Genomic DNA, 25,490 nt, shown 5'->3' on the forward strand with positions numbered 1-25,490 from the left:
TTAAAAATGATGCTGTAACATATGATGTTTCAAAGCACCTCTCTGTGTGGAGCGATATTTGCAGTGGGCACAGGCAAAAGGTTTTTCACCAATATGAATTCGAATATGGGTCTTAAGATTATCTTTTGTAGTAGCACTATAAGTGCAGTATGGGCAAGCAAAAGGTTTTTCTCCTGTATGAGTGCGAATGTGAATTTGTAAACTTCCTTTCTGGGTGAAAGATAATGGGCAATAAGAACAACTGAATGGTTTTTCACCAGTATGTGTTCGAATGTGATTAGTGAGGCTAGATTTTGAGGGTGTTGTGTAAGGGCAGAAGAAACAGTGGTGCATCTTGAGGATGTTGAGGGAGTCTTTCCCGGGTCCAGGTGATCCTCTCTCGCCAGTCTCGAAATCATCACAGTCCAGCCTCACCTGTAGAGGACGCCATCTTATTCACAAACAATAATGACAGAGCAAAGCAATGAAAGCCACCTAACACATCACATGCATCTAATGATTCAAGCTCTAAAAGAACATATACAGGAATCAGCATCTGCTATTCGATTTCAAAATTTGAGATTACAAAGCGTTTCTAACAGAATCTGTTGGTGATAAGTGATTTTTTAACATGTCAACTCTACTCGCAAAGTAAGGACCCGAGATGAGCTGAGACACTGTAATGATGGAAGTGAACAAACAGACTGTCACTCAGCGCAGTAAACTAAGAAAAGGTTCATTATGGTGCTGATTTAATTAAGCTGTGAAAATTCAGAGTGTATATATATATATATATATATATATATATATATATATATATATATATATATATATATATATATATATATATATATATATATATATATATATATATATATATATATATATATATATATACTGTATATATATATATATACTATATATATATTGAATCATCAAAAAACCACCCCAAAACCAGGGGTCATCTTATAGGCCAGATACAAAATTCAAAATATATACTTGTATAATGTACTACAGTATTCATATAATCATATACAATACTGTACTTGGATGTTAAAAGAAGAAAAGATTTGGGTTAAAAAAAATAGGTCTCTGAGGTGGAGGTCACATCATATCCTGTGAGATATACAATAAAGTGTGAGAAGATGAAACAAGAATATACTGTACAGTAAAGGTATTAAAGAGAGCCCCTGGATAAATTTCTAATGCTTAAATTTACTGTATTTCTGTCATTCACACTACCTGTATAAAACAATTGGCAGTAATTTATACATCTACAAATGAACTCTATGAGATGAATCTCACCGGTCTAATATGTTTCAGCTCCACCGATAGTGTACTCATACTCTAATAATCTACTTATGTCCATACTCTACTGATTTGCTGCACAGTACTGTACTCAGACTCTACTGATATTGTATTCAATCTACTGTTGTACTCATACTCTACTGCTGTACTCATACTCTACTGCTGTACTCATACTCTCCTGTTGTACTCATACTTTACTGTTGCACACTCATACTCTACTGTTGTACTCATACTCTACTATTGTACTCATACTTTACTGTTGCACACTCATACTCTACTGTTGTACTCATACTTTACTGTTGCACACTCATACTCTACTGTTGTACTCATACTCTACTGCTGTACTCATACTCTACTGTTGTACTCATACTCTACTGTTGTACTCATACTTTACTGTTGCACACTCATACTCTACTGTTGTACTCATACTTTACTGTTGCACACTCATACTCTACTGTTGTACTCATACTCTACTGTTGTACTCATACTTTACTGTTGTACTCATACTCTACTGTTGTACTCATACTCTACCGCTATACTCATACTCTACTGTTGTACTCATACTCTACTGTTGTACTCATACTCTACTGTTGTACTCATACTCTACTGTTGCACACTCATACTCTACTGTTGTACTCATACTTTACTGATACACACTCATATTCTACTGTTACACACTCATACTGTACTGTTGTACTCATACTTTACTGTTACACACTCATACTTTACTGTTGCACACTCATACTCTACTGTTACACACTCATACTCTACTGTTGTACTGATACTCTACTGTTACACACTCATACTTTACTGTTACACACTCATACTCTACTGTTGTACTCATACTTTACTGTTGCACACTCATACTCTACTGTTACACACTCATACTCTACTGTTGTACTCATACTTTACTGATACACACTCATATTCTACTGTTACACACTCATACTGTACTGTTGTACTCATACTTTACTGTTGCACACTCATACTCTACTGTTACACACTCATACTCTACTGTTGTACTCATACTTTACTGATACACACTCATATTCTACTGTTACACACTCATACTCTACTGCTGTACTCATACTCTACTGTTGCACACTCATACTTTACTGTTGCACACTCATACTCTACTGTTACACACTCATACTCTACTGTTGTACTCATACTCTACCGCTATACTCATACTCTACTGTTGCACACTCATACTCTACTGTTGTACTCATACTCTACTGTTGTACTCATACTCTACTGTTGTACTCATACTTTACTGATACACACTCATATTCTACTGTTACACACTCATACTCTACTGTTGCACACTCATACTTTACTGTTGCACACTCATACTTTACTGTTGTACTCATACTCTACTGTTGTACTCATACTCTACTGTTGTACTCATACTCTACTGTTGTACTACTGTACTCATACCCTACTGCTGTACTCATACTCTACTGTTGTACTCATACTTTACTGTTGCACACTCATACTCTACTGTTGTACTCATTCTTTACTGTTGTACTCATACTCTACTGCTGTACTCATACTCAACTGTTGTACTCATACTCTACTGTTGTACTCATACTCTACTGCTGTACTCATACTTTACTGTTACATACTCATACTCTACTGTTACACTCATACTCTACTGTTACACACTCATACTCTACTGTTACAGACTCATACTCTACTGTTACACACTCATACTCTACTGTTACACACTCATACTCTACTGCTGTACTCATACTCTACTGTTGTACTCATACTCTACTGTTACACACTCATACTCTACTGTTACACACTCATACTCTACTGTTACACACTCATACTCTACTGCTGTACTCATACTCTACTGTTGCACACTCATACTCTACTGTTACACACTCATACTCTACTGTTACACACTCATACTCTACTGCTGTACTCATACTCTACTGTTGTACTCATACTCTACTGTTGCACACTCATACTCTTCTGTTGTACTCATACTCTACTGTTGTACTCATACTCGACTGCTATAATCATACTCTACTGTTGTACTCATACTCTACTGTTGTACTCATACTCTACTGCTGTACTCATACTCTACTGTTGCACACTCATACTCTACTGTTGTACTCATACTCTACTGTTGTACTCATACTCTACTGTTGTACTCATACTCTACTGCTATACTCATACTCTACTGTTGTACTCATACTCTACTGTTGTGCTCATACTCTACTGTTGTACTCATACTCTACTGTTGTACTCATACTTTACTGTTGCACACTCATACTCTACTGTTGTACTCATACTCTACTGTTGTACTCATACTTTACTGTTGCACACTCATACTCTACTGTTGCACTCATACTCTACTAATCAATTGTAGTCCGTACTTAACTGACTCAGTGTAGTCCATACTCAACTGATTTAATGTACAGTACAGTATTTATATTCTACTGATCCACTGTGAGTTAATTCTGTACTGGCCTCCTGTGTCCATCCTCTATCGGCTTCCTCATCATCATTTCCTTACGCACTACTAAACATGGGTTCCTACTTCTCTTGTCAACACTGTACATGTGCTCTGCTACTCTTCTTACTTATGTTGATAGGTGACATGAGTTTGGAGGACAGTGCTCCTTGTATCAATGTAAAGTAATTTATGATCGGCAGTATAACTTGAGAACAGAGCGTTCTACAGTGTTCATGCCTGTTAAATATTTTCAGAACAATGGCTCCAAAAATAACTACACATTTGGGGTTTGAAAGGTCAAAGATCGAGGTCATAATTTTGATAAAGGCATCACCCAGTGTGAGTTGGCCGCTCCATGAGTGCAGTCTAGTCACTACGGTACTGTAAACGTGCTTCTACTTCTATTACTGGATTCAAAACTATATACGTTTTCCAATGCCCAACTGAGTCAGGTTACTTGTTTCCAGTACTCACCAGAACACAGCTGTTCATACTTGCCTTAAGTAAACAGCCTCACTTAAAATGGGTCAACATGTGAGATTTCAATGTGCCTTTCTGTGTGGATCGGTAGGAGCAATGAGGACAAGCATGAGGCTTCTCCCCAGTGTGTGTACGGACATGGTACATCAAGCTTTGTTTTGTGGTTGCCGAGTAGGAACACAGTGAACAAGCAAATGGTGTCTCTCTTGTGTGAGTCCGTATGTGATTTTTGAGATTGGTTTTAACACAAGTGGTATAAGCACAGTAGATACACTGGAATGCCTTGGTGGTGGTGGTGGCGGTGATGTTGTTGCTGGTGCATAGAGCTCCTCTCCCTCCAGTCCCGCCACCGCCACACTCCGCCCTCATCATCTGTAGGGGATGCCCGTCTTATTCTCATCTCAGTTAAAATAAAAATTTAAGATATACCATAATATAACAGTCTACGTCATAACTTATTACCTGTTATGAATAGCCATCACTATTCTTACCTTATACAAAATGGGCCATGAATTGTTCATTTCTGTTATTAAAAATTCTGAATGTTTCCATACTACATTAAAAAAAAATATGTTAAATTAGCCTAACAACTAAGTTAATATATCCTCGATAAAGTGTATATAAAGTAAAGAGAGTAAAATTTGGTTCATCAAAATTGTTCCAAAATTATAAATCAAATTGGAGAAATTTCCCTTTAAGTGTTTGGAATAAGGAGGCATCTTGAGTACCCTGTGGATATTCCGAGGTAGATAAATGAGGCTGCGAGAAAATATGTAGTTATTTAAATTTAAAAACAATACTTCAAGGGAAGTTCATGGCCAAATAAAATGATTCGCTATCCTCGATATATAAATAATGTGTAGCCGGTGATGAGAGAGGACACGTGAGGGGCTGATTTGCTAACCAATAAGGCGAGTCATAGCTTAAAAAAGGCCATACCACTATAATAGATAAAAGACAGACCAAAACAAGAGGCTTGATCTAACTCAGCTGAACAATAAGGCAACTGTTTTAGGACAAAGGTGAGATGGATATTGTTTAATTCTAGATAACTTTATCAAACCTCCTCAGGAAGCTTTTATCATCCTAGGAGGATAAATCCAAAGTATTATCCTGAACTTCTCACCAACCAACAATTACTATCACACAAGACATTCAACCATTGTAGTATTTTCTTTCAAGTAATGGTATTAAACATCAACTAGTTATCTAATTGTAAAATATTGAAATGAAATTTATATGCAATACCCGGTACTGAAATGTTTACAGTATTTCCCCATAAGCGAGTTTCTGTGAAATTAGTGTTGGACTTAACTACTGAGTATATAATGTACTGTACTGACAACTTTGAATAATACAGTACAGTACATAACAGTGAATTTATCAAGTTGTTTGATGTATTGTTATATTTAAGATGACAGTACATTACTGTACACTGCAGTGGATAATGTTTTCAGTCGAAGATTTGTCTGTCATGATTAAGAAGCAACTCATTTATTTTATAATAAGACATAAGGATCTTCACATATATTATAAGAGAAAAGTGTGAATTTTCACGGTAATTCTATGCTGCACGATCATATGATGAACCATAGCCCAAACCCCCAGAACTATAATAAACACTACAAATGAAACACATAACAGCTGCAATAAGTTGAACTAGCATAAATAAATGAAGGTTGAGTGTAGAGTAGCTGGTTGGGTAGCCTGACTGTTGTTAGAGCCATGTTTTAACAAGCACACATACAGTACAGTACAGTATTGTATCTGTAATCCACAATCTTCTGTATTTACACTATCCTCTGCTAAGTTGTTAGCTATACTATATTATACTGTCAAAGAATACCAAAGCAAAACACAACTAAACCAGCAACAACTGTACGTATATGGCGAGAAGCAGTGGTGTTACTGCGTGACAGAATGTCATTGATGAAGTTTATTTAATATTTTATTTCCAGTGTAATAACAGTAGATCTAACTAAATATTACCACAACCTAAATTATTGAAAAATACCTAAGCAATATTAATTTACTGTCAAAATATCTTACAGTACTATATGAAAGAAGTGGGAAACAGCAGCCTAAGTTGTAAAATTGCAACAATCAGATCCAAGGTCTGGATCTAGGCCTGTATAGGCCAGAGAAGGCTTAGGCTATTTTAATGTAAGTAGGACTAGTCATCTGAGAGCTGAAAATATTGAAAACCGAGACATGCTTATCCCCAAGGTATTCAGATAAAGGGTCCCCAACCTGTACAGTACAATATACTGAGAAATACATATTCTAAGATATCATGAATAAAATTCAAACATCAGTTTTGTCTCAGACATCATGAAAATTTGCTGGGTATAAGTTTTGATATGAAATTTATATCTAATTTTCATCAATAAAACAAAGAAATACAGTACGTATATGGTTAACTTTTATTATCACTCACTGAAAACTAAACATTTATTGAACACTGTATATGTATGTATGTGTGTGTGTGTGTGTGTATATTTTTCTTGTTCAATTGTTCTCAGGTAAAGACAAGAACATGTAGTGGTGAGTGAGCATGTGAGTCTTGACACGACTCTTATGAGTAGAGCGGTAAGGACAGTGGGTGCAGGCGTGAGGCTTCTCACCAGTGTGAGTAAACATATGTCGCTTAAGATGATCATTAGAGTTAGACTTGTAGGAGCAGTGAGGGCAAGCAAAAGGTTTTTCGCCTGTATGGACAGTAATATGTTTCTGTAAATTGGTGGTAATATCAGAGGCATAAGGACAGTAGGGGCACTGATGCATCTTCCTGATGGGGGTGAGGCCCTTCCAGTGTGGCGTGGCTCCTCCAGGGTACATCCTCTGTTCACGAGTCACCACCACCTGTGGGGGACGTCCTTCTTACTCAAGACTGCATACTTATGCATACTTATGCATCATCTGATAACATGCACTCAATTACTGGTTTCCACTCGGTGCCCAACGAATGACCATCTCTAACCAACTTTCCTTACTGTAAGCAATGAAGTCTTATGAAAGGGTTTATATATTATATATATATATATATATATATATATATATATATATATATATATATATATATATATATATATATATATATATATATATATATATATATATATATATATATATATATATATATATATATATATATATATATATATATATATATATATATATATATATATATATATATATATATATATATATATATATATATATTAATACAATCACACAGGGGAAATGGAAACAATGGAGAATCTTAGCTTTTGTCTTTAATCAAGATATCTTCAGAGGCAACTGAAGATGTTGCCTATGAAGATGTCTTGAATAAAGACAAAAGCTAAGATTCTCCATTGTTTCCATTTCCCCTGTGTGATTTTATTAATATATATATATATACTGATAACTTCCCAAGAGCTTTCGTGTAATTCACATCTACAGGGGTGAGTACAGACTGCTCAATATGCACCTACAGTGATTTACTTGCATATATATATATATATATATATATATATATATATATATATATTACCGGCACTGTATATTACTTTTTATATAAAGTGGTATGACTGTTTATTTCTTGTGATATGTTGTATGATATAAGAGCAATTTGACGATAATTTATGTTAATACTGTACAATCCTACTACAGTACAAACAATTGTAATAACATCATAAAGGAAATGCTTTACTTTTCAAACAATAAGAATGACATCTTCCAAAATTCAGTCATGTCTGGCACACAGATAATCTGTGGCATCACTTTCACTATAGTACAGTCCTTTGTCAGGATGTCTCCTCACTTAACTTTCTTACAGAGGCAGAAAAACATGAGCAGGGGGAAGATGTTAATGAGTAGCACGTACCACAGTGTGTATAATTACAATAATATTGAAATATTGCACTTAGAACTTTCTGTCTGACATAATTATCAAATATTTCACTCTTACACATACAGACAACATACTGTACACACATATGCACACTACACAAACATCTTCAAGATCAGAATGAAACAAAATTAAGCAATACTTGTACAGCATTTACTATAACTAGACCAGTTTGTTTCGAGAACACATGTACTTGACCTACAGGAAATTTATGTAAAGACTTTGAGAATTTTGTAATTTCAAACTAATTTGCATAATCTTGTATTATGTAAACTGAGAAGAATAAGTCTTCTACATATCCAGTTTTTGGAAATATAAAATATTTATTATCATTATCATTGTGAAAATTATTAATTCCAATCACATATTACCAATAACAGCTTACCTGGGTTTCCAAAAATTATCAATGTACAGTACTGTATTGTACTTAAGTGAGTTAACATGATTTTGATAATTTTCATACTCTTTTGTCAATTTCAGTCACAAATTACTGCATACACTACAATTGTGTATCTACATTTATTTAAATTACCATACTGTACATATATAATTTTGATATCAATGTAATTCAGATACTGTTTGTCTTCTACCTAACCTAAGTGAACTATAATATGAATTATATTTTCCTCACCAAGAGAATATCTGTTATATACTTTTTATCAATATAAGTTAACTGATATGTGTAATGTTTGGCAAATAGGTGTGACAGCCCACTGGAGACAAATTATATACAGTATTACAGTATACAGTATACTGTTTAGGAGATTGTAACGTCTATACTATATACTACATACCAACAAAGGAGCCAACCATTTGACAAATAATCCTTTTCAGATGCATTTATCAGCTGTTGAAGACTACCTGGTAAGCTTGACTGGGTGGCCGGGTGACTGAGTTATCAAGTTATACACTGACTGTTGACAAAGTTGTTTCACTAATTTTTGGCCACTTTTGTTGTTTATATGAGGATAATGATAATGATCTGAAAATCCGAGGTCCAAAATTTTCTCTCTTTCCCCATATACTGTACTGTATAAGCATTCTCTCTCCTCTTTCACACTAATCTGATCTCTTCCTCTTCCACTTCATTTAAGGTGATTTCCCTCTCTTCCACTTTACATGACATCTCTTCCCCTTCCACCTTATGACAGATCTGCTCCTCTTGTTTACATCTGTTCTTCTTTTACAGTTCACACGTGGTCTCCTTTTACAGTTCACATGAGGTCTTCTTTTACAGTTCACACATGGTCTCCTTTTACAGTTCACATGAGGTCTTCTTTTACAGTTCACTCGTGGTCTCCTTTTCCAGTTCACACGTGGTCTCCTTTTACAGTTCACACCTGGTCTCCTTTTACAGTTCACAAATGGTCTTCTTTTCCAGTTCACACCTGTCTCCTCTTCCAGTTCACACCTGGTCTCCACTTCTGCTTCACTACTGACCTCATCTACTGATATCCTCTTTCTATACCAATACTGTTTTTACTCGTCACTAGTCTTTCCTCACCCTGTAAAATACGATACACATCCTGGAAATTTGTCAATCCTTATAAAATCCATATCCTTGAAATTCCTCAGGCCTCTCTTATCATCTTCCTAGTGTAGCTACAGTACAACCCCTGTGTCAGTAATCTGCATCATCAATTTCTCTACAATCTATTGTTAATATACCCTGTAATCGTTAATTACGATATATTAGTGTTTTGTGGATTCTTTGAAAAGCGTTTGTCGTATTTTAAAGGGCTTTTCTCTCTATCTTTTGTTTATTGTCCCATAAATAAAGGTTAAATTGGCATAACTCTAGGGCTACCAGCAAGTTAATCACCCTGTACATGTATTTGTTTTTTTCACCTAAACTACACAATACAGTATTAAAAAAAAAAAAAAAAATCTCTAGAAAACCCTAATTCTAATCTACTGTGTGTCTTTACAACCAATTTACATAACAACTTCAACATTTCTAATTCCCATTCTTTGATATAACTCTTGAATGTTTACATAACATTAATTATGGTATTTTACTACAAAAAAGATCCCTACAGAGTGAATCTTTGTTTGAGTTTAACTTGACAAAGTAAACCACACTAAACCATACCCCAGGAAACTGAATGCTAGATAAAGGAGATACTGTAGGTTATGAATAATTCACACATTGCAGAGATGTACATATTTATTATTTTAAATAATGTTTGCAGATGAAATGTCACATGACACAGTAAGATGGCAACAGTGGAAAATATATCAATATACGAGTACTGTATATTATACTGTACAAGACTTCAATTTAATGTCTACGTGGCTCGAGACAGCACAAATTACAAGTTTCAATCTTGCAGGTATATTAAGTAGAGCAAGTTACTGTACAGATCCTTCAGGCGAACAACACTGACACTGACAGTATTGTACTGCCACATCAACACATCACCATCACATGTTTTTCATAAGTCCATCTAACACAAATGTGAAACTTTTTAACAAAAGTACTGTACAGTGATACTAATGCTTGCAATTTTGGACATCTTAACTACCATACAATTCCTAGCCTTATTAGGATATCATTCGCAATGTACTATGCCCAACTCTGCAAAACTTTTAAACCATTCACCTTTCTCATTAACACTACTGTATTGGGTAGTTTACCAAAATTTAATTACTTCACTGTATGATGCAGTAATCAACATAGACATCGAAGATCTACAGTAATGGTGTGAAAGGGTGTGAGAGGTGTAATTAGATCTCCCAGAGTCAGCTGCTGTGACTGGCAACAACAAACATTAATAACAAGTGGAGGGTTTTGTTCTGGCACAAAGCATCAAATTGTCCATCATTGGTAGATGCCTTATGAGGATTTCTGATAAGTTTTATGTCAACGACTATAATGATAAAAATATACAGAGGTTATGGTATAAGAATAGGAAGTGACCAAGATTGTACAGAGACTGTGACTCTCAGTCATGTGAACACGGTATGTGTGTCTTCTATGATATGAAGTAAGTTTGGAGGCCTTACAATACAGTAAGTCTTTACAGACTCACACACTTTACAGGAATAACAAAATACTGTATTTACATAATGTATATTTAAGATTTTATGAATGAGGACTACCTTCTGACATGTGACTACCATAGTGTATAATGGTTTTGGTTTGCATTAAAGAAAGCATTATCTGTTATGTAAACAGGAAGGCGATTCGCCCAGCCGGTGTGATATTAAAAACAAGGCCCATCAGGAAAAATGCCTCCCCTCATTTAGAAGGGATAACACTACAATATATTATTACTTAAATACACCACCAAACACATCAACTAATATTATATGAACCAAACATTCTTATGGTTATCTGTCTTGCTGTCAACAAAAACTTCACCATGTAGAGAGGATGAATTTTAATGCATCTATCACTGTAGTTGGGATTTTATCGACTTGTTAAGGGTTGGGATTTTATCAGGTTATTAAGGGTAACATAAACAATTCAAATGTTTACAAAAGAATAAACCAAAGTCTACAAGTCTGAGAAAAACATACAACAGGAGTAGTGTTCTAAAACTTTCAATTAAAATAAATGACAAATCAGTGGTTTACAATCACACATGATCTTCTTATTAGTTAAGCTATGTGAGCAGTTGTCAGGATCTGATGGTCTCAAGGTCAAGTCAGGGTAAACACATAGAGCAACATACCACATGTACACTCCTGTTATATTAATTCATCTTCAAGCAACAGTGTTGCAATGAAAAGTTCCCTGGTCTTATTTTTTATAGACTGTATAGTACATGATTGCAAATTCTTTCATATATGAGTATATGATGGGAGCCTTTTGGCTTTCATAGGATGGATGCATAAGTGAATACAATACTGTACAATGCTTCATTCATTCGAAATTATAAACTTTTCACTATTTTACTTTTCCATGGAAGAGTCTTGTGTTAATCTACAAATTTATGATGCTAATTATCGGTATAAGTCTTCCATACCTGACCTGAACCTTCAACATCATGATTAAGGATGGATAAGGGGAGAGAGGGTACAATCTGGCTGGGAAGGAACAAGGGAGGAACCTTGACCAGGGAGGGTCACAGAAGTGGAAGTGCAATCTAGTTGGGGAGGAACAAGGTTGAATGAATAATTTGACGAGGGAGCAACAAGGGAAGGAGGGAAGGCGGACAGGCTGATACTAGAACCATCACAATGCATTACTTAGAATAGCTAATTAATTTCATCAGGTCATCTGCATATTTACATAAGGTCTTAAAGGATCAGTGACAGCTTTATATAAGATAATTTGAACTTTAATTTAAATATTGATCAAGTTGAGTCTGAGTAAATCAACAATGTCTAAATAATACAAAATTCATATACTGTATTGACGACAAAAATGCCTTTGTTGGTGAAGCAGTTGACAGTAATCCACTTAAAAAATCATACAGTACAATACATAATTTTTTTTATTGGATGGCACATATATACTCAAGAGAATCATCTGTATTTCAAATAATATATATATATATATATATATATATATATATATATATATATATATATATATATATATATATATATATATATATATATATATATATATATATATATATATATATATATATATATATATATATATATATATATATATATATATATATATATATATATATATATATATATATATATATATATATATATATATATATATATATATATATATATATATATATATATATGAAACAAGACATACTGTAGATGCCATTCCCTTTATAACTTAAGGTCTATATAAACATCTTCTAAACAATCCCAATCAATGACACGTTAACCAAATAATAATCTTTATATAGTTACCCAGAACAGAAAATGAGTTGAGATATTTCATAACATTAATTCCATCTGAGAGTCAAACAGAAAGACACATGTCAGGTGTTGAAATTTCCCCTTGTGTTCTATTCAAAAGTCTGGTCCTTAACTTAGGCAATTCCAATATATAGTTGTCTAAATAAACAAATGATATGATCACTTCAGAGAAGACAAAATCAAATAATTAAAAAAAAGAAGAGATTTCTGAGAATGAAAATTCTTAAAAACTAAAAAGTTGGTAAATCTACAAGACAAGGCTGAACTGAACTGGACTTTGTAAACAGATATTGAGATATAAAATTTGTATGTAAACACACTAGTTCATGTAATGCTCCCTAGCGCTGTTTTTATTGTGTAAACAGTGACATAAATCACAAGATGTACTTCTTTATAAAAAAAAAGAAATGGATTTGAATATCTCATTTAGCATCTAATTCCAGTGAGACTTATTTGTGAAAATATTTTTTATAGTATTTTTTGCCATTGTAGAAGATCAAATCATTTGAATTAGATCTGTTAGGGCACTAATTGCAGCATATGGCTTCTCGCCTGTGTGGGCGGAGATGTGTCTTTTATAATTTATGAGACAATGGGTGGTGAAAGGACAGTAGGAACACTTGTGAATCTTCCTGCTGAGGTGGCCCTTCATAAGTCCCATGGCTCCTCCACTGCCGACCCTCTGACCAGTATGGCCCAGCACCACCTGTAGGGTATGTCCGTCTTACTCAAAGTTGTACAGTAAGCAATTAGTTTAAAAAAAAAAAAGAAAAAAAAAGAAAAAAAAATGGCCACTTAAATCTCTATGTACTTACAGTAAAGTGTTCCCTATGTCCTGCCATAATAACAGGGACAACAGGAACAACTTCATCAATATTCTGCACCATACAGTACAGTACTGTATATTTTTGATGATTTTTTGATGGATCACCTACAGTATTGATAATATCTGATCTACAAGATATTATTCTTATATTAATTATAATTTTACATAATAATCTGAATATATTATCTGCTTAAATTAATACACCTAAGACCTTTAAAAAAATATGTACAGTACAGTACAGCACTGTACTGGATTACAGAAATCACACTGTTCTCTACATGAAAGTACTGTACAGTACAGTATTGTGCTTTTTGTGCCCAGATATGTACAATGCTGTATTTCGATTACCAGTACACATGTAAGCTGGAAACCTTTACTTAATTAATTTTCCCCGTGTGATCTTAGCAAGAGGACTGATCTCCAATTCACTGGTGTAATACTAATGAAAAAATTTGTGCACATACAGAAGCTCCAATACTTCTGGTTGGCTCTCTTGACACCATTGTTGCCACGACAGTTTGCATATCTACAGTATTTATGTTGTTTAAAAACTCTTGTATCTAAGGATACACATGTTTATATGATTGCATGTGAAATTATGTGAAATATTTGTAAATAAGGCAGATACTTCCTTCTACGGTTCAGTGTATTTGGCTACAAACTACATACCGTAAGCCATGATCATATGGTAAAGTTTTAGTCAAGGTGTTAAATTCAAGTTCAGTCTTATAAGACATCAACAATACAGTAAATGTCTAACTGAACTTTTAATTTTGTCACACTTCCCCAAAATTTCATATGAAGTACAGTACTATAATCTACACACATGCTTAGGTGTGAATAAACTGTATGCCTGTGTTTGGCCATTTCTAAGTCAATTTCTTCTTGGCTGTTAGATGAAAACAAAAATGTTTTACAGTGTTGTTATTAGTGATGACTGGTTGTTAAATACTGTAGTGGTGGTGCCAGAACTTGATACTTGTGAGGGGGATGTAAACCTATGAGGAAGATTTTGTATGAGGGGGATATTTATCCAGAGTGAGCCCTTCTGGCAATGAATCTAGCATCCACTCTTAAAAAGGCCTGGAAGGTTTGAGGGCTCAAGCATCTTTGTGAGTGTGACTGTGAGTGTGTGTGTGTGTTTGTGCACAACAGCACATGCACTCTTCCTCAATATTCATAATACAGTAATAAGACGTAATTTTTTTTTTTTAGGAACAAAATTCTCATGAGGGGGATATATGACCTCTGTATTGAGTGTTGAGTTGTCCTGCAACATCAGAAAATAAATGGCAATATTTTTTTATAATTTTTTATTAAAATATTACCTATGAAAATTATACAGATACTGTACAAAACTTGCTTGATGTGCTCCTGACAGTATGTACAGTATCAATAGACCTTATCTTTCCATGAGCTCATAAAAATATATTCCATACAATGTTTACAGTTGTCTTATTAATGTGTCCAGAAAATATTTCAACACAGGGCTTCTGGTGCTTATTTACAGTTCACAGAGAAAAGAAAATACTGTACACCAAAGAAAACTGGTCACTTTATTCACTAATTAAAAGTGTGTGAACATAATTTATATATTTTTTTTACAATTGAAGTTAAATTGTGTTTTAATGATGCTGTAGTGACTTTTCATACCTCAACACTTGGTCAAGTACCAGATTTTTGGTAATCCCTTCACTATGTGGACGTCACTTTTAAAATTTTACTTAGCTGATGACAGACGATTTTATTCAGATCAGAGGCAACCCCGTATACAAGGGGTTAACAACCAATTTTTCTTCATAACTGATATCAAGACATCAATATCAGCTATTACCTCACTCGAGGTATTCTTTTACTAAAAGGATGAAGAGTCAGTTAAAGTATTCTTTATTTCAATTCAAGGACATAACTAAAACCAACAAGAGTCATTTTCAGGAAACTCCCTCAAAAATTATTGTAGCAGAATCATCCTGTAGCAAAATCATCGTCATGAAATTCTTTTAAAAATTATTGGATGAGTTGATTAAACATTCTTATGACTAAAGACAGGCTTCTGATTGAAAAAACTTATAATTATAATGAGACAGATAAACATGAAAGTAAAATTTTGGGTGAGTAATTATGAGGTGTTTACTGCCTAACACAGCTGTAAATTACATAAAAAACTGTATACAGCAAATTCCTGCTTAAAATGGCCATGAATAAGCAAATTAAATAACCATAAACATGCGCTTAAAATAGCCATGAATATGTACTCCATCTGGCTATGAATAAGCACTTAGAATTACCATAAATATTCACTAAAAAAATAGCCATAAATCTGCACTTAAAAAGGACATAAATATGCATTTAAAATGGTCCAAAATATGCACTTAAAATGGTCTTAAATGTACACTTAAAATAACCCTAAATATGCACTTAAAAAGACTACAAATATGCACTTAAAATGACCATAAATATTATTATTACTTTGTGCCCCCAAAGTCACTCCTTGGAAAAGTTGGGAATATGTGAAACCCAGATCTTTCCTCACCTGACAATCTGCCCAGGTATATGAGGATTTAGAGTACCGTACTTATACTGTAATGATAATTTCACTTATTTGGTAATACAGTAAATTAAATCATCAGTTATTTGCAAGTTAAAACAAATTTATTCAAGAGACTTAAGACTCATAAACAAGTACAGTTATATCTCCGTTAGCCGGAATCTCTCAAACCCAAACTCTCTGATAGCCAGAACTGAAATTTTCTCGGAAAATCGTTCCCAAAGCCGTAATTTTCTGGAAAATTCCGGCTTTGGGAATAATTTTCCAAGGGGCACATTTTCTGGTCACTTATGTTGTCAGCTCCATGAAATTCAAACAAAGGGGCAGGATCATTGTTCATTAAAAATCTTAGGTGGTTTGCGTAATAACTATTATGGGGAAATTCAATATGATGACGGGATGGAGAAAATCTCTTATCTTATTAATAAAACAAAATAAATTATTACTACAAGGCAGGATTGAGAATTACTAGCCTAACATATCCAACATGGCATTAATTTAATTTTACTAAATACTGTTTAAGGCAAATACTGTACGTACTCTTACAATCAGCAAGTCTCAATTATCAGTATAGTTCTCCATTTCCTGATACAGTATTCCAGTTTAATATGATACAGTACTGGGAAGACATTATATCCTTAATGGATGACAAAATATTTTCAATGTTTGAAAGTTTCACACACACACACACAAAAAACCTTGTAATACCGGTACTGTAATACTGTTAGGAAGTTCACAAATTTGTGTTAAAACATCGCCAAGTACAGTAAATATTTCATCTTAATGTTACCGTGGGTAAGTTTTTTTTTTTTTTTAATGAATCTCCAACAGTGACTAACCATTATCTCAGACTTATGGTGAAAGAAGTCTAATGACTCGTTCTCGTGCAATGTTACAATGAGCCATAGGGTCATTTTGTAAATGAGTATGGCTTTTCTCCATTGTGGGTGTTCATATGACGTTTAAGGTGATCTCTTGAGCATGATCTATAAGAGCAGATGGTACAGGCATATGGTTTCTCGCCAGTGTGAGTGGCAACATGTCTTTTATAGTTAGTGATAAAACGAGTACAGTATAGACAGTAGGGACATTGATGCATCTTCCTGGTGGTGTGGCCCTTCCTATGTCCCAAGGCTCCTCCACCGCCAGGCCCCTGACCATCACCGAACATCACCATCTGTAGGGTAAGTTTTGTCTTACTCAAGGTTGTACACATTTTGTCATAAGCATGCCTGTGATGTCCTCAATAAACATTTGCAGATTTTTACTGCTTTTAACTTTTCATTCTGAAATCATACATTGTTGATTCAATGTTTATTTCAATGAGTTCTTAATATAACCTGTGTGCTACATATTTTATAAAACCACATGACAGGAAATATGCCATCCGTCTACAGTACTGTACTTTTACTTCGCATTACTGTACCATCACGCCTATAGGAGCCACTTTCACTTCTCACTATTACTGATACATAATCACAAAACATTATTCTCCCATATGAGTTATTTCAAAACGTATGATTCTTCTGCCAAGAAATCTAGGAGTCAGTACACCAGTATACAGTAGTAATTAAATAATGCGGTGTTCGACATTTTTTACACCTTTCCGTCTATGGTGGAGGCATTAGTAGTTTTGCCTTTTCCCTAAAATTTCTGACATTTACTAGGATGCTATTGAACTGAATCAAGTCATAATTTAACAGTAAGTTCACACTAAGAAGCAGAGCTATGACATGGGAAGAGGCTGGAAGAAACGAACTGAGCAAAAAAGAACCTGATGAGAGAGCCTGCAAGACACTGTGAAGCATTGACAGCTGCCATCAGGTAATCACGCCTAACCCACACAAGTTTGAAAAATGTCAGTTAATCAGTGGTGGTGGTGGTGGTGGTGGTGGTGGTGGTGGTGGTGGTGGTGGTGGTGATGATGATGATGATGATGATGATCTCTCCTTTAAAGTTAGTGGATCTGTATGATGACTTTAATTTAACCCTTAAATGGTGGCCATCACCAGTGGAAGTTAGCTGTAAGGACGGTGATTAAGATCTGTGCATGGGGGGTTGGCAGGAGGAGTAGGGAGTTTTTAATCGCCGATAAAGAAATGAGTACCTGGTAAATGCTTCTATCTGGTATCTTTCCTACAAACACTAAATAAGTCTGTATGTTACCTTTCCCTTAAGTAGATGGTTCTATGTTAACCTTCCTTTAAGATGGTTCTATATGTTAGCTTATTTTTCAAGTAAATGGTTCTACATTTTAACTTTCCTTCAAGTACAATAAATGGTTCTATATGTTTACTTTCCTTTAAGTAATTAAATGTAGATACACATTCTGCATGACAAGGTTTAATAAAGGGCTCTGTATGATGATTTTCTATTAAAGAAAATGGTTCTGTACACTGAATCATCCACACCACCTACAACACCTAATTTAGTGAATATGTTGGTGCAGTACTGTACTACTAACTGTTATATTAAAGAACATCACTTGCATACCTTGTTGGATCAAGACTGCATGTACTGCAATGGTATTATCTCGGCCCACATAAATGTCTTAAAAGCACAAGTGAGTTGCACCTTCTTCTCTAGGAGGCTGGATCCATTAACCCCTACGCCCTGGTTGACGCTCTGGAACGCGCGCCTTTTCGTGCCATTGTTTGAATGCCCAGCGCGGGTTATGAGGTTCCAACATGACTATTTGGTGGTCATGCCGCACGCAGGGTAGCGTGGGTTCGCTCAGCGCGGTTAGTACGCATTAGCCTGTCGCCATGGAGAGTCGTCTCTTAACCTCTCACGCTTAAAGTAGTGTACTGTAGTTGTATTGTAGTGTAGTATTACTGTTAAATAATGCTATGATTATGTTATAAATGTATTTATTTGTGGAATTATTATTCCGATAAATACAGCTACTCCTCGACTTATGGCCACCAGGACATATGACCGCCCCAGTCGTACCAAAAAATTTTCAAATTACATATTTTCTAGTCCCGACGTTAGTGATTGTGTTGTGTACTGACAAAATTTTCGTTTGTAAATCCCTATGTATTATTTAAGCATTTTTGACTTACGACCTGGATTTGGGTCCCTAACCCCGTCTTAAGTCGAGGAGCAGCTGTATTTATATGCATTACTTGCTCTCCCAAACACAAAGACAGCCTGGCGACAGACTGCGTGTGGTGTCGTCGAGCACTTTTTATGAAAAATAATGCAAATTTTAAAATAAATTCTAAATTAATTATTTATAGGATACAAAGGCTAGCAGAAAATGGCCACTAAGTGCGTAGTGACCACGAGTGCTAGCCGTCAAACAAGCTGTCCCCATATCTCCCTCGCCACTGCAGCCCTAGGAAAGTTTCTAGAGGGTCAATATATAGTTTTTCTTACTTCTTTTTTATTGTTTTATCATTTAAAAAGGTTAAAAATTATTTTTGGAAAAGTTGATTTTTCTTGACTTACCCCGCGTGGGGGATACGGCTAGCAGCACCCTAGCCTGGGGTGTAGCGGTTAAAAACAACAACAGGACAATTGTTTCCTCATCTAGTTCATTCCTCCAAAATCTGTAAATTGTCAAATAAAATGTGTTGGGGGTTTTACCCCCTTTTCTACTGTCATGGTGTTGTGACATCATCTTAATTTGCAAAGCATTTTAATTTGCACACCCTCGAGAGACGTAGGGTGAGGGGAGATATAATAGAGGTGTATAAATGGAAGTCAGGGCTAAACAAAGGTGATATAACAAAGGAACTCAAACTCTCCAAAAAGGAGAGAACTTGTAACAATGGCTTTAAATTAGACAAATTTAGATTTAGGCAAAAGATAGGTAAACATTGGTTTGGAAATAGAGTACTGTTGTGGTTGAATGGAACAAGTTACCAAACATCATCATTAACTCGAATACGCTGGATAGCTTCAAACACAGGTTGGATGGATATATGAGCGATAGTAGTTGGGTGTAAATGGGACTGCAGTCCAATACTGCAGCGAATAGGCCTAATGCAGTTTCCTCCATTCTTATGTTCTTATGTTCAAATAGAACACAGTGGTATATCTGAAGTGTAGAATTTGGGCTTGTTTGTAGCATAAAACTCCCATTAGATACACTGCTGGTGTTTTCTGTTACCTTCAAGTACATCACAGTAACAAAATTAATGTTTCACTAACTGCTTGACTCAGTTAAACAAATCTGTACAGTGCAAACATTTTACTTGCACAAATCTCCCATGAATCATCATTTCAATATGGACAGCAAATTCCAAATTTCTAGTCTGAAGTCATAAAGCTCTGTTTAACTGCTTTTCTGGAAATTTATTTTGAGTAATGTTGACCCAGTTAATGACATGAGTAGTAAGGAATATAGATAAGATATTGGTAACTGAAAGTGAAGATGTCTAGTTGGCAACAAAATGTGCAGTGAATAATTTGGTGATACAGTGGAAAAATCTACACTTGCAATGACACTCAATTACAACATTGACCTTAGATAAAATTACTATGTACAGGTACAATATTTATAATGTGCTTTTAAATCTATGTTTATCATCAATCTTCTTGTTGTAAAATGTACAGAAGATTTTAAATATATGTACAGTACACTATTGTCATTTATTGATATTAAATTAAATATAAATATGGGGAAACTATTTTATTTGGCTAACACCAGATAATTTTATTTAGCTCAGAGGGGGACTTGTACACAAGGGGTTAATCAAAATAAAATCTGAGTGTTGTTTTACAAACTAAATTCATATACTGTATATGATAAAAATTTACAATATCTACGTTTCTTTGACTGTTTGTCATTATCTGTGCGCACCATGCTTACTGTGGTGAGGGAGTTTAAAGCTGGTTCACTTGGTATAGTTATGAGGTTGTATTTGATGGGCAGAAAGATTGGCTTACTGGTAAAATATACAGGGACAGAAGTACAAGACACAGATATCATGTACATTTATTCAAGATCTAAAAAATTTCACAGTTCTTTTATACATTTAAACTTCACACTAAAGTTAAGGCTAGATTACATACTGTATTCATAACTATATTTCAGTATACAGTATTGGTGTTTACAAAATATACATTATTATAAATACTGTATCAGTATGGCCATTTCATTACCAAAGGTTTTTGCCGTGAATGCATGAAGCATGCATTTTTACATCAGCTTTTTCATTACTTGCATAAGGGCAAAACGGACACTGAAATGGGGTTTCTCTCCTGTGGGTATGCAAATGTCTTTCTAAACTCTGCTTTGTAATAGCACTATAGGAACAGTGTGGACATGAATATGGTTTTTCCCCAGTATGTCTCCTCATGTGATTCCTCAAATTGGTGGTGAAATAAGTAGTGTAATCACAATAAGAGCACTTGTGCATCCTGCTGATGTCCTGACCTCTCCCAGGGCCTGTGGTTCCACTCTTGTTGGGCCTCTGACCGTCACTGTCCAGCCCCACCTGTTGGCGATGCTTCGCTTATTCACTGGTAATTTTTTTCTCAAAATCTCTAAACACAGTATTATAATATATATTATACACATTAGTATACTACTGTAGAGTTTCACACACACCTGAACCAACATTAATATTTGGGTTTGTTATATATACCTGTATATATACTACAGTACCATGATCTTTTCTTAACATTATGTTTTCCTGTTGCCTTTTATCAAACACAATTGCTTTCAATCACTGTATTTAAAAATTTTATATCAAGTAATCAAATATTTTGTATATCAAAGTAAATGTAAAATCAAAGATTATGATGTACTTAAAAACAAAAAGAGTAGGACTGGTACTGTACTGATGAGGTACAGTACTTTCTATTGCAACTTAGGGCAAGGATGACAGAGTTACTATTATAAAGCTTTGTTATTGGTTCACATTTTGAAGTCTTAAACACTGCCATCTGTACTTGCAACTTTCCTTTATTTATGTAAAGAAAAACTTTATTGTATAATATTTCGTTTATATTCATACATGATACTCTGTACTGTACTTTAATACAACTAATGGATGTTCAGTCTTTATCAGAAGTATGACAAGATTAATAGCTTGAATATACAGTAAAACCTACTCCTTATTATCCACATAAAATCTATGACATTCTCTCTTCTCATATTTTCAGTAACAAAGAATTGCAATCAAAAGAATTAGATTCTGATGTCACAAATGCACAGTGGCAAAATTCTAATACGTACTGTACTGAAAAAAAAAACTATCATACATGCAATGCATATCATAATACTGATTGCAATTAGACAAAAAGAACACTATAATAGTTCTCACCCTTACCTAAAATAGCCATTTGAATTAGGGGCCTCAACCCTAATAGTTCAGTTGGGTTCTATAATGACTCTGGTCTATATGAACTACAACCTACTTTCTGTAAACTTTACAGTATAAACATTACCATCTTACAGTCATCCGTCATTCAAGAAAAGTACCTTGAAGATGAATATACTATTTATCCCACTAAAAATTTTACCGTAAGTGATTTGGATAAAATCAACCAAATTTGATGGTTATTGATAATTAATCATAATACAGATCACAAATACCTGTCAAGGAACAATTTCACCTTGCAGAAAAACTATTGGTCAAACTGGTGATGGGTCATCATGTGATTTTTCAAGTTGCACTTCTGAACAGAACGATACGAACAATGAGGGCAAGCATAAGGTTTCTCTCCAGTATGAGTACAGAGATGTTTTATGAGATGATCTTTTGTTGTAGAACGGTAAGAACAGTATGAGCAGGCAAAAGGTTTCTCTTTTGTGTGGGTACGCAAATGGTTCCTGAGATTGGTAGTAACACTGGACGAGTAGGAACAGTAGGGGCATGAGTGCATCTTGTAGGTTGTGGCTTGGGCCGGCCAGACTCCTGTCCCGTCTTTCCTGCCACACATCTGACTCTCAGTATCCGACCCTACCTGTAGAGGACGCCGTCTTAACTCAATATGTTTGTGAAACAATTTAAATCTAAGTGTGAATTAGCAAAAACTTTTCATTAAAATACTGTAAACTGATTCCTTATCACTGGCTTACAAGGTATTTCCCAAACTTAAACAGAGAATTGCTTTATTTAAATCATGTCTTTACTGAAGACTGCTCTCAGGACTTAATGAAATTTACCAACAGATTAAAAGAAATACTGTAATTCTTCATAATCTAATTCCTTCCGTGAAATAACAAGTTCTTTTTATGTGATTTGATTCATGCATTAATAATTCAAAAGCAATTATGTACTGTACTGTACCTGGTATATACTGTATACAGCTCCTCTCCGACTTACAACGGGGTTAGGGACCCAAATCCAGGTCGTAAGTCGAAATGGTCGTAAGTCGGAAATGCTTAAATACATAGAAAATCTAAAATGGGTGTCTCTTTTTCTTCTCAGCACCACAAAATACTCACTTTTAAGCTTGCCAGCCATTTTAAAGTGAATACCGGGTAACAACATTTTTTTTTGTCTGTGTACTGACTTTGGGACTCGAAAATACGTAATTTTACAAAATTTTGGTACGACTGAGGCAGGTCTTAAGTGCGGGTGGTCGTAAGTCGAGTAGGTCATAAGTCGGGGAGGAGCTGTATATCATTCTATTTGATTACTGTACTGTCCTGTACTCTACTGTACTGTGCTATGCTGTATTGTACTGCATACACAATGGAAATAATGAAATTAGATTCTGAATCAACTACTGTAATGCAGACAGTACAAAACAAGAGGAGTACATAAAGATGTACAGTTCTACCCCACGCACAAAACCCCCCCCCCAAACATTTGTCATGGAAACTGTAGTCATAAATTTTCCATCTTTACAAGGTAACGACTCCTTTAAATGTGACCGAAATTTGCTGGAATTTAAACTCATCCTATTTCTTAGTGGTACAATAGAATGTTTTGTGCCAAATACTTTAAAATAAATATACTGTTATTTAATTTATAACACTAACAGAGAAATGTTAATGACAGACAGATAAAAATGACAGCTAGAGGTCTCTGGTATAAATCTTCACTAAGGGATAGGGAGGGTAATAATAAACAAGATACACAAACCAAAGAGCCATGATATCCAAATGGGACCATGACCTGCTGTAGCTACTTAACCCCATAACCATACCTTAAATGTTGTAAAATGAAAGAAAAAAATCGAGGAAAATGGTCAATACAATTAACAAAAGTAGGTTCTTTCTGCCTTCAATTCTATACCTGAGAGAACTTTCCAGGAATGTTATAAATATCTAGTCTTGTTATGCGTAGCCTCACTTATCACAAGATAAAAATGGGTGACAAGGAATTCGTTACTGATTGTGTTTTTCACAAAAGCTGGGGAAACTTCTAGTAGTCCATCAGTCAATCAGGAGCTTGGTATATGTCTCTTAGTTCATTATTCAATCAGGAGAGGCATTCATAAGATGGGGAAACATCTCTTACTCCATCAGTCAATCAGGAGAGGCATTCATAAACTGGTTATGTGTCTCTTAGCCCATCAGTCAATCAGGAGAGGCATTCATAAGCTGGTTATGTGTCTCTTAGCCCATCAGTCAATCAGGAGAGGCATTCATAAGCTGGTTATGTGTCTCTTAGCCCATCAGTCAATCAGGAGAGGCATTCATAAGATGGGGAAACATCTCTTACTCCATCAGTCAATCAGGAGAGGCATTCATAAACTGGTTATGTGTCTCTTAGCCCATCAGTCAATCAGGAGAGGCATTCATAAGCTGGTTATATGCCCCTTAGCCCATCAGTCAATCAGAAAAGGTATTCATTGGACTGACAAATAACAACAAAAATAATATATAATGGGATACTGTATACAGGTTCAGTAGTTTTCTACTTCCATCAGAGCATTTTCCAACTACAATTGAGGTGCTCAGCATTACAAGAGAGTAAAGCGCCACCCCAGGCGTTTTTAGATGGTTATCACTATTTTCACCCTCCCTCTACATGATGGCATTGGATGTAACCCCCTAGGTAGCTGAGAAATATGGTTGAAAGTCTTTCAAAAATAGGGTGTCATTTCGCCTCAAGCCAGGAGCTACGTATCTGGCTGTGTGCTAAGTAAGCAAAGGTGGTCACATCCCGTTCAGAGTGAGAAGAGCGATTTTTAGAGTGGGCAGAGAAAGATTTTGAACAGTACGTGAGTGATTATGACGAGG

At 35.0% G+C, this 25,490-nt stretch overlaps 3 protein-coding genes across 6 annotated transcripts in view; all 3 read right to left on the minus strand.

Annotated features, from left to right (window-relative positions):
- On the minus strand, positions 1–3,038 carry LOC121873978 (oocyte zinc finger protein XlCOF6-like). The gene is made up of 3 exons (XM_042377858.1): positions 2,919–3,038; positions 2,359–2,460; positions 1–414 (listed from the first exon to the last, which is right to left on the minus strand). The coding sequence occupies exons 1-3, from the start codon at positions 3,036–3,038 to the stop codon at positions 1–3; spliced, it is 636 nt and encodes a 211-aa protein (XP_042233792.1).
- Positions 3,039–3,600: 562 nt separating this feature from the next.
- LOC121873979 (zinc finger protein 513-like) lies at positions 3,601–7,171 on the minus strand. The gene is made up of 2 exons (XM_042377859.1): positions 6,745–7,171; positions 3,601–4,623 (listed from the first exon to the last, which is right to left on the minus strand). The coding sequence occupies exons 1-2, from the start codon at positions 7,070–7,072 to the stop codon at positions 4,268–4,270; spliced, it is 684 nt and encodes a 227-aa protein (XP_042233793.1). The 5' UTR covers positions 7,073–7,171; the 3' UTR covers positions 3,601–4,267.
- Positions 7,172–12,848: 5,677 nt separating this feature from the next.
- Positions 12,849–25,490, minus strand: part of LOC121873854 (protein bric-a-brac 1-like) — an 89,230-nt gene continuing 76,588 nt past the window's right edge. The window contains exon 6 of one of the 4 annotated variants that reach the window (XM_042377656.1): positions 12,849–13,671. In XM_042377656.1, coding sequence (XP_042233590.1) covers positions 13,462–13,671 — 210 coding nt within the window. In that variant the 3' untranslated portion in view covers positions 12,849–13,461. The other 3 variants (XM_042377651.1, XM_042377647.1, XM_042377648.1) reach the window with 3 other exon arrangements.

The sequence above is a fragment of the Homarus americanus genome, unplaced genomic scaffold (genome assembly GCF_018991925.1).
Source record: "Homarus americanus isolate GMGI-L3 unplaced genomic scaffold, GMGI_Hamer_2.0 scaffold25827, whole genome shotgun sequence".
NCBI classification, from domain to species: Eukaryota; Metazoa; Arthropoda; class Malacostraca; order Decapoda; family Nephropidae; genus Homarus; species Homarus americanus.

Coding starts and splice junctions, on each gene's coding strand:
- LOC121873978 (XM_042377858.1), bottom strand. CDS start 3,038: ATGAGTACAGCAGTAGAGTATGAGTGTGTAACAGTAGAGTATGAGTGT. Junction 2,461..2,918: donor AGTATGAGTGTAACAGTAGA/GTATGAGTATGT, acceptor GTATAGCGGTAG/AGTATGAGTACAACAGTAGA. Junction 415..2,358: donor AGTATGAGTACAGCAGTAGA/GTATGAGTGTGT, acceptor CGTCCTCTACAG/GTGAGGCTGGACTGTGATGA.
- LOC121873979 (XM_042377859.1), bottom strand. CDS start 7,072: ATGTACCCTGGAGGAGCCACGCCACACTGGAAGGGCCTCACCCCCATC. Junction 4,624..6,744: donor GTCTTTACCTGAGAACAATT/GAACAAGAAAAA, acceptor GATGAGAATAAG/ACGGGCATCCCCTACAGATG.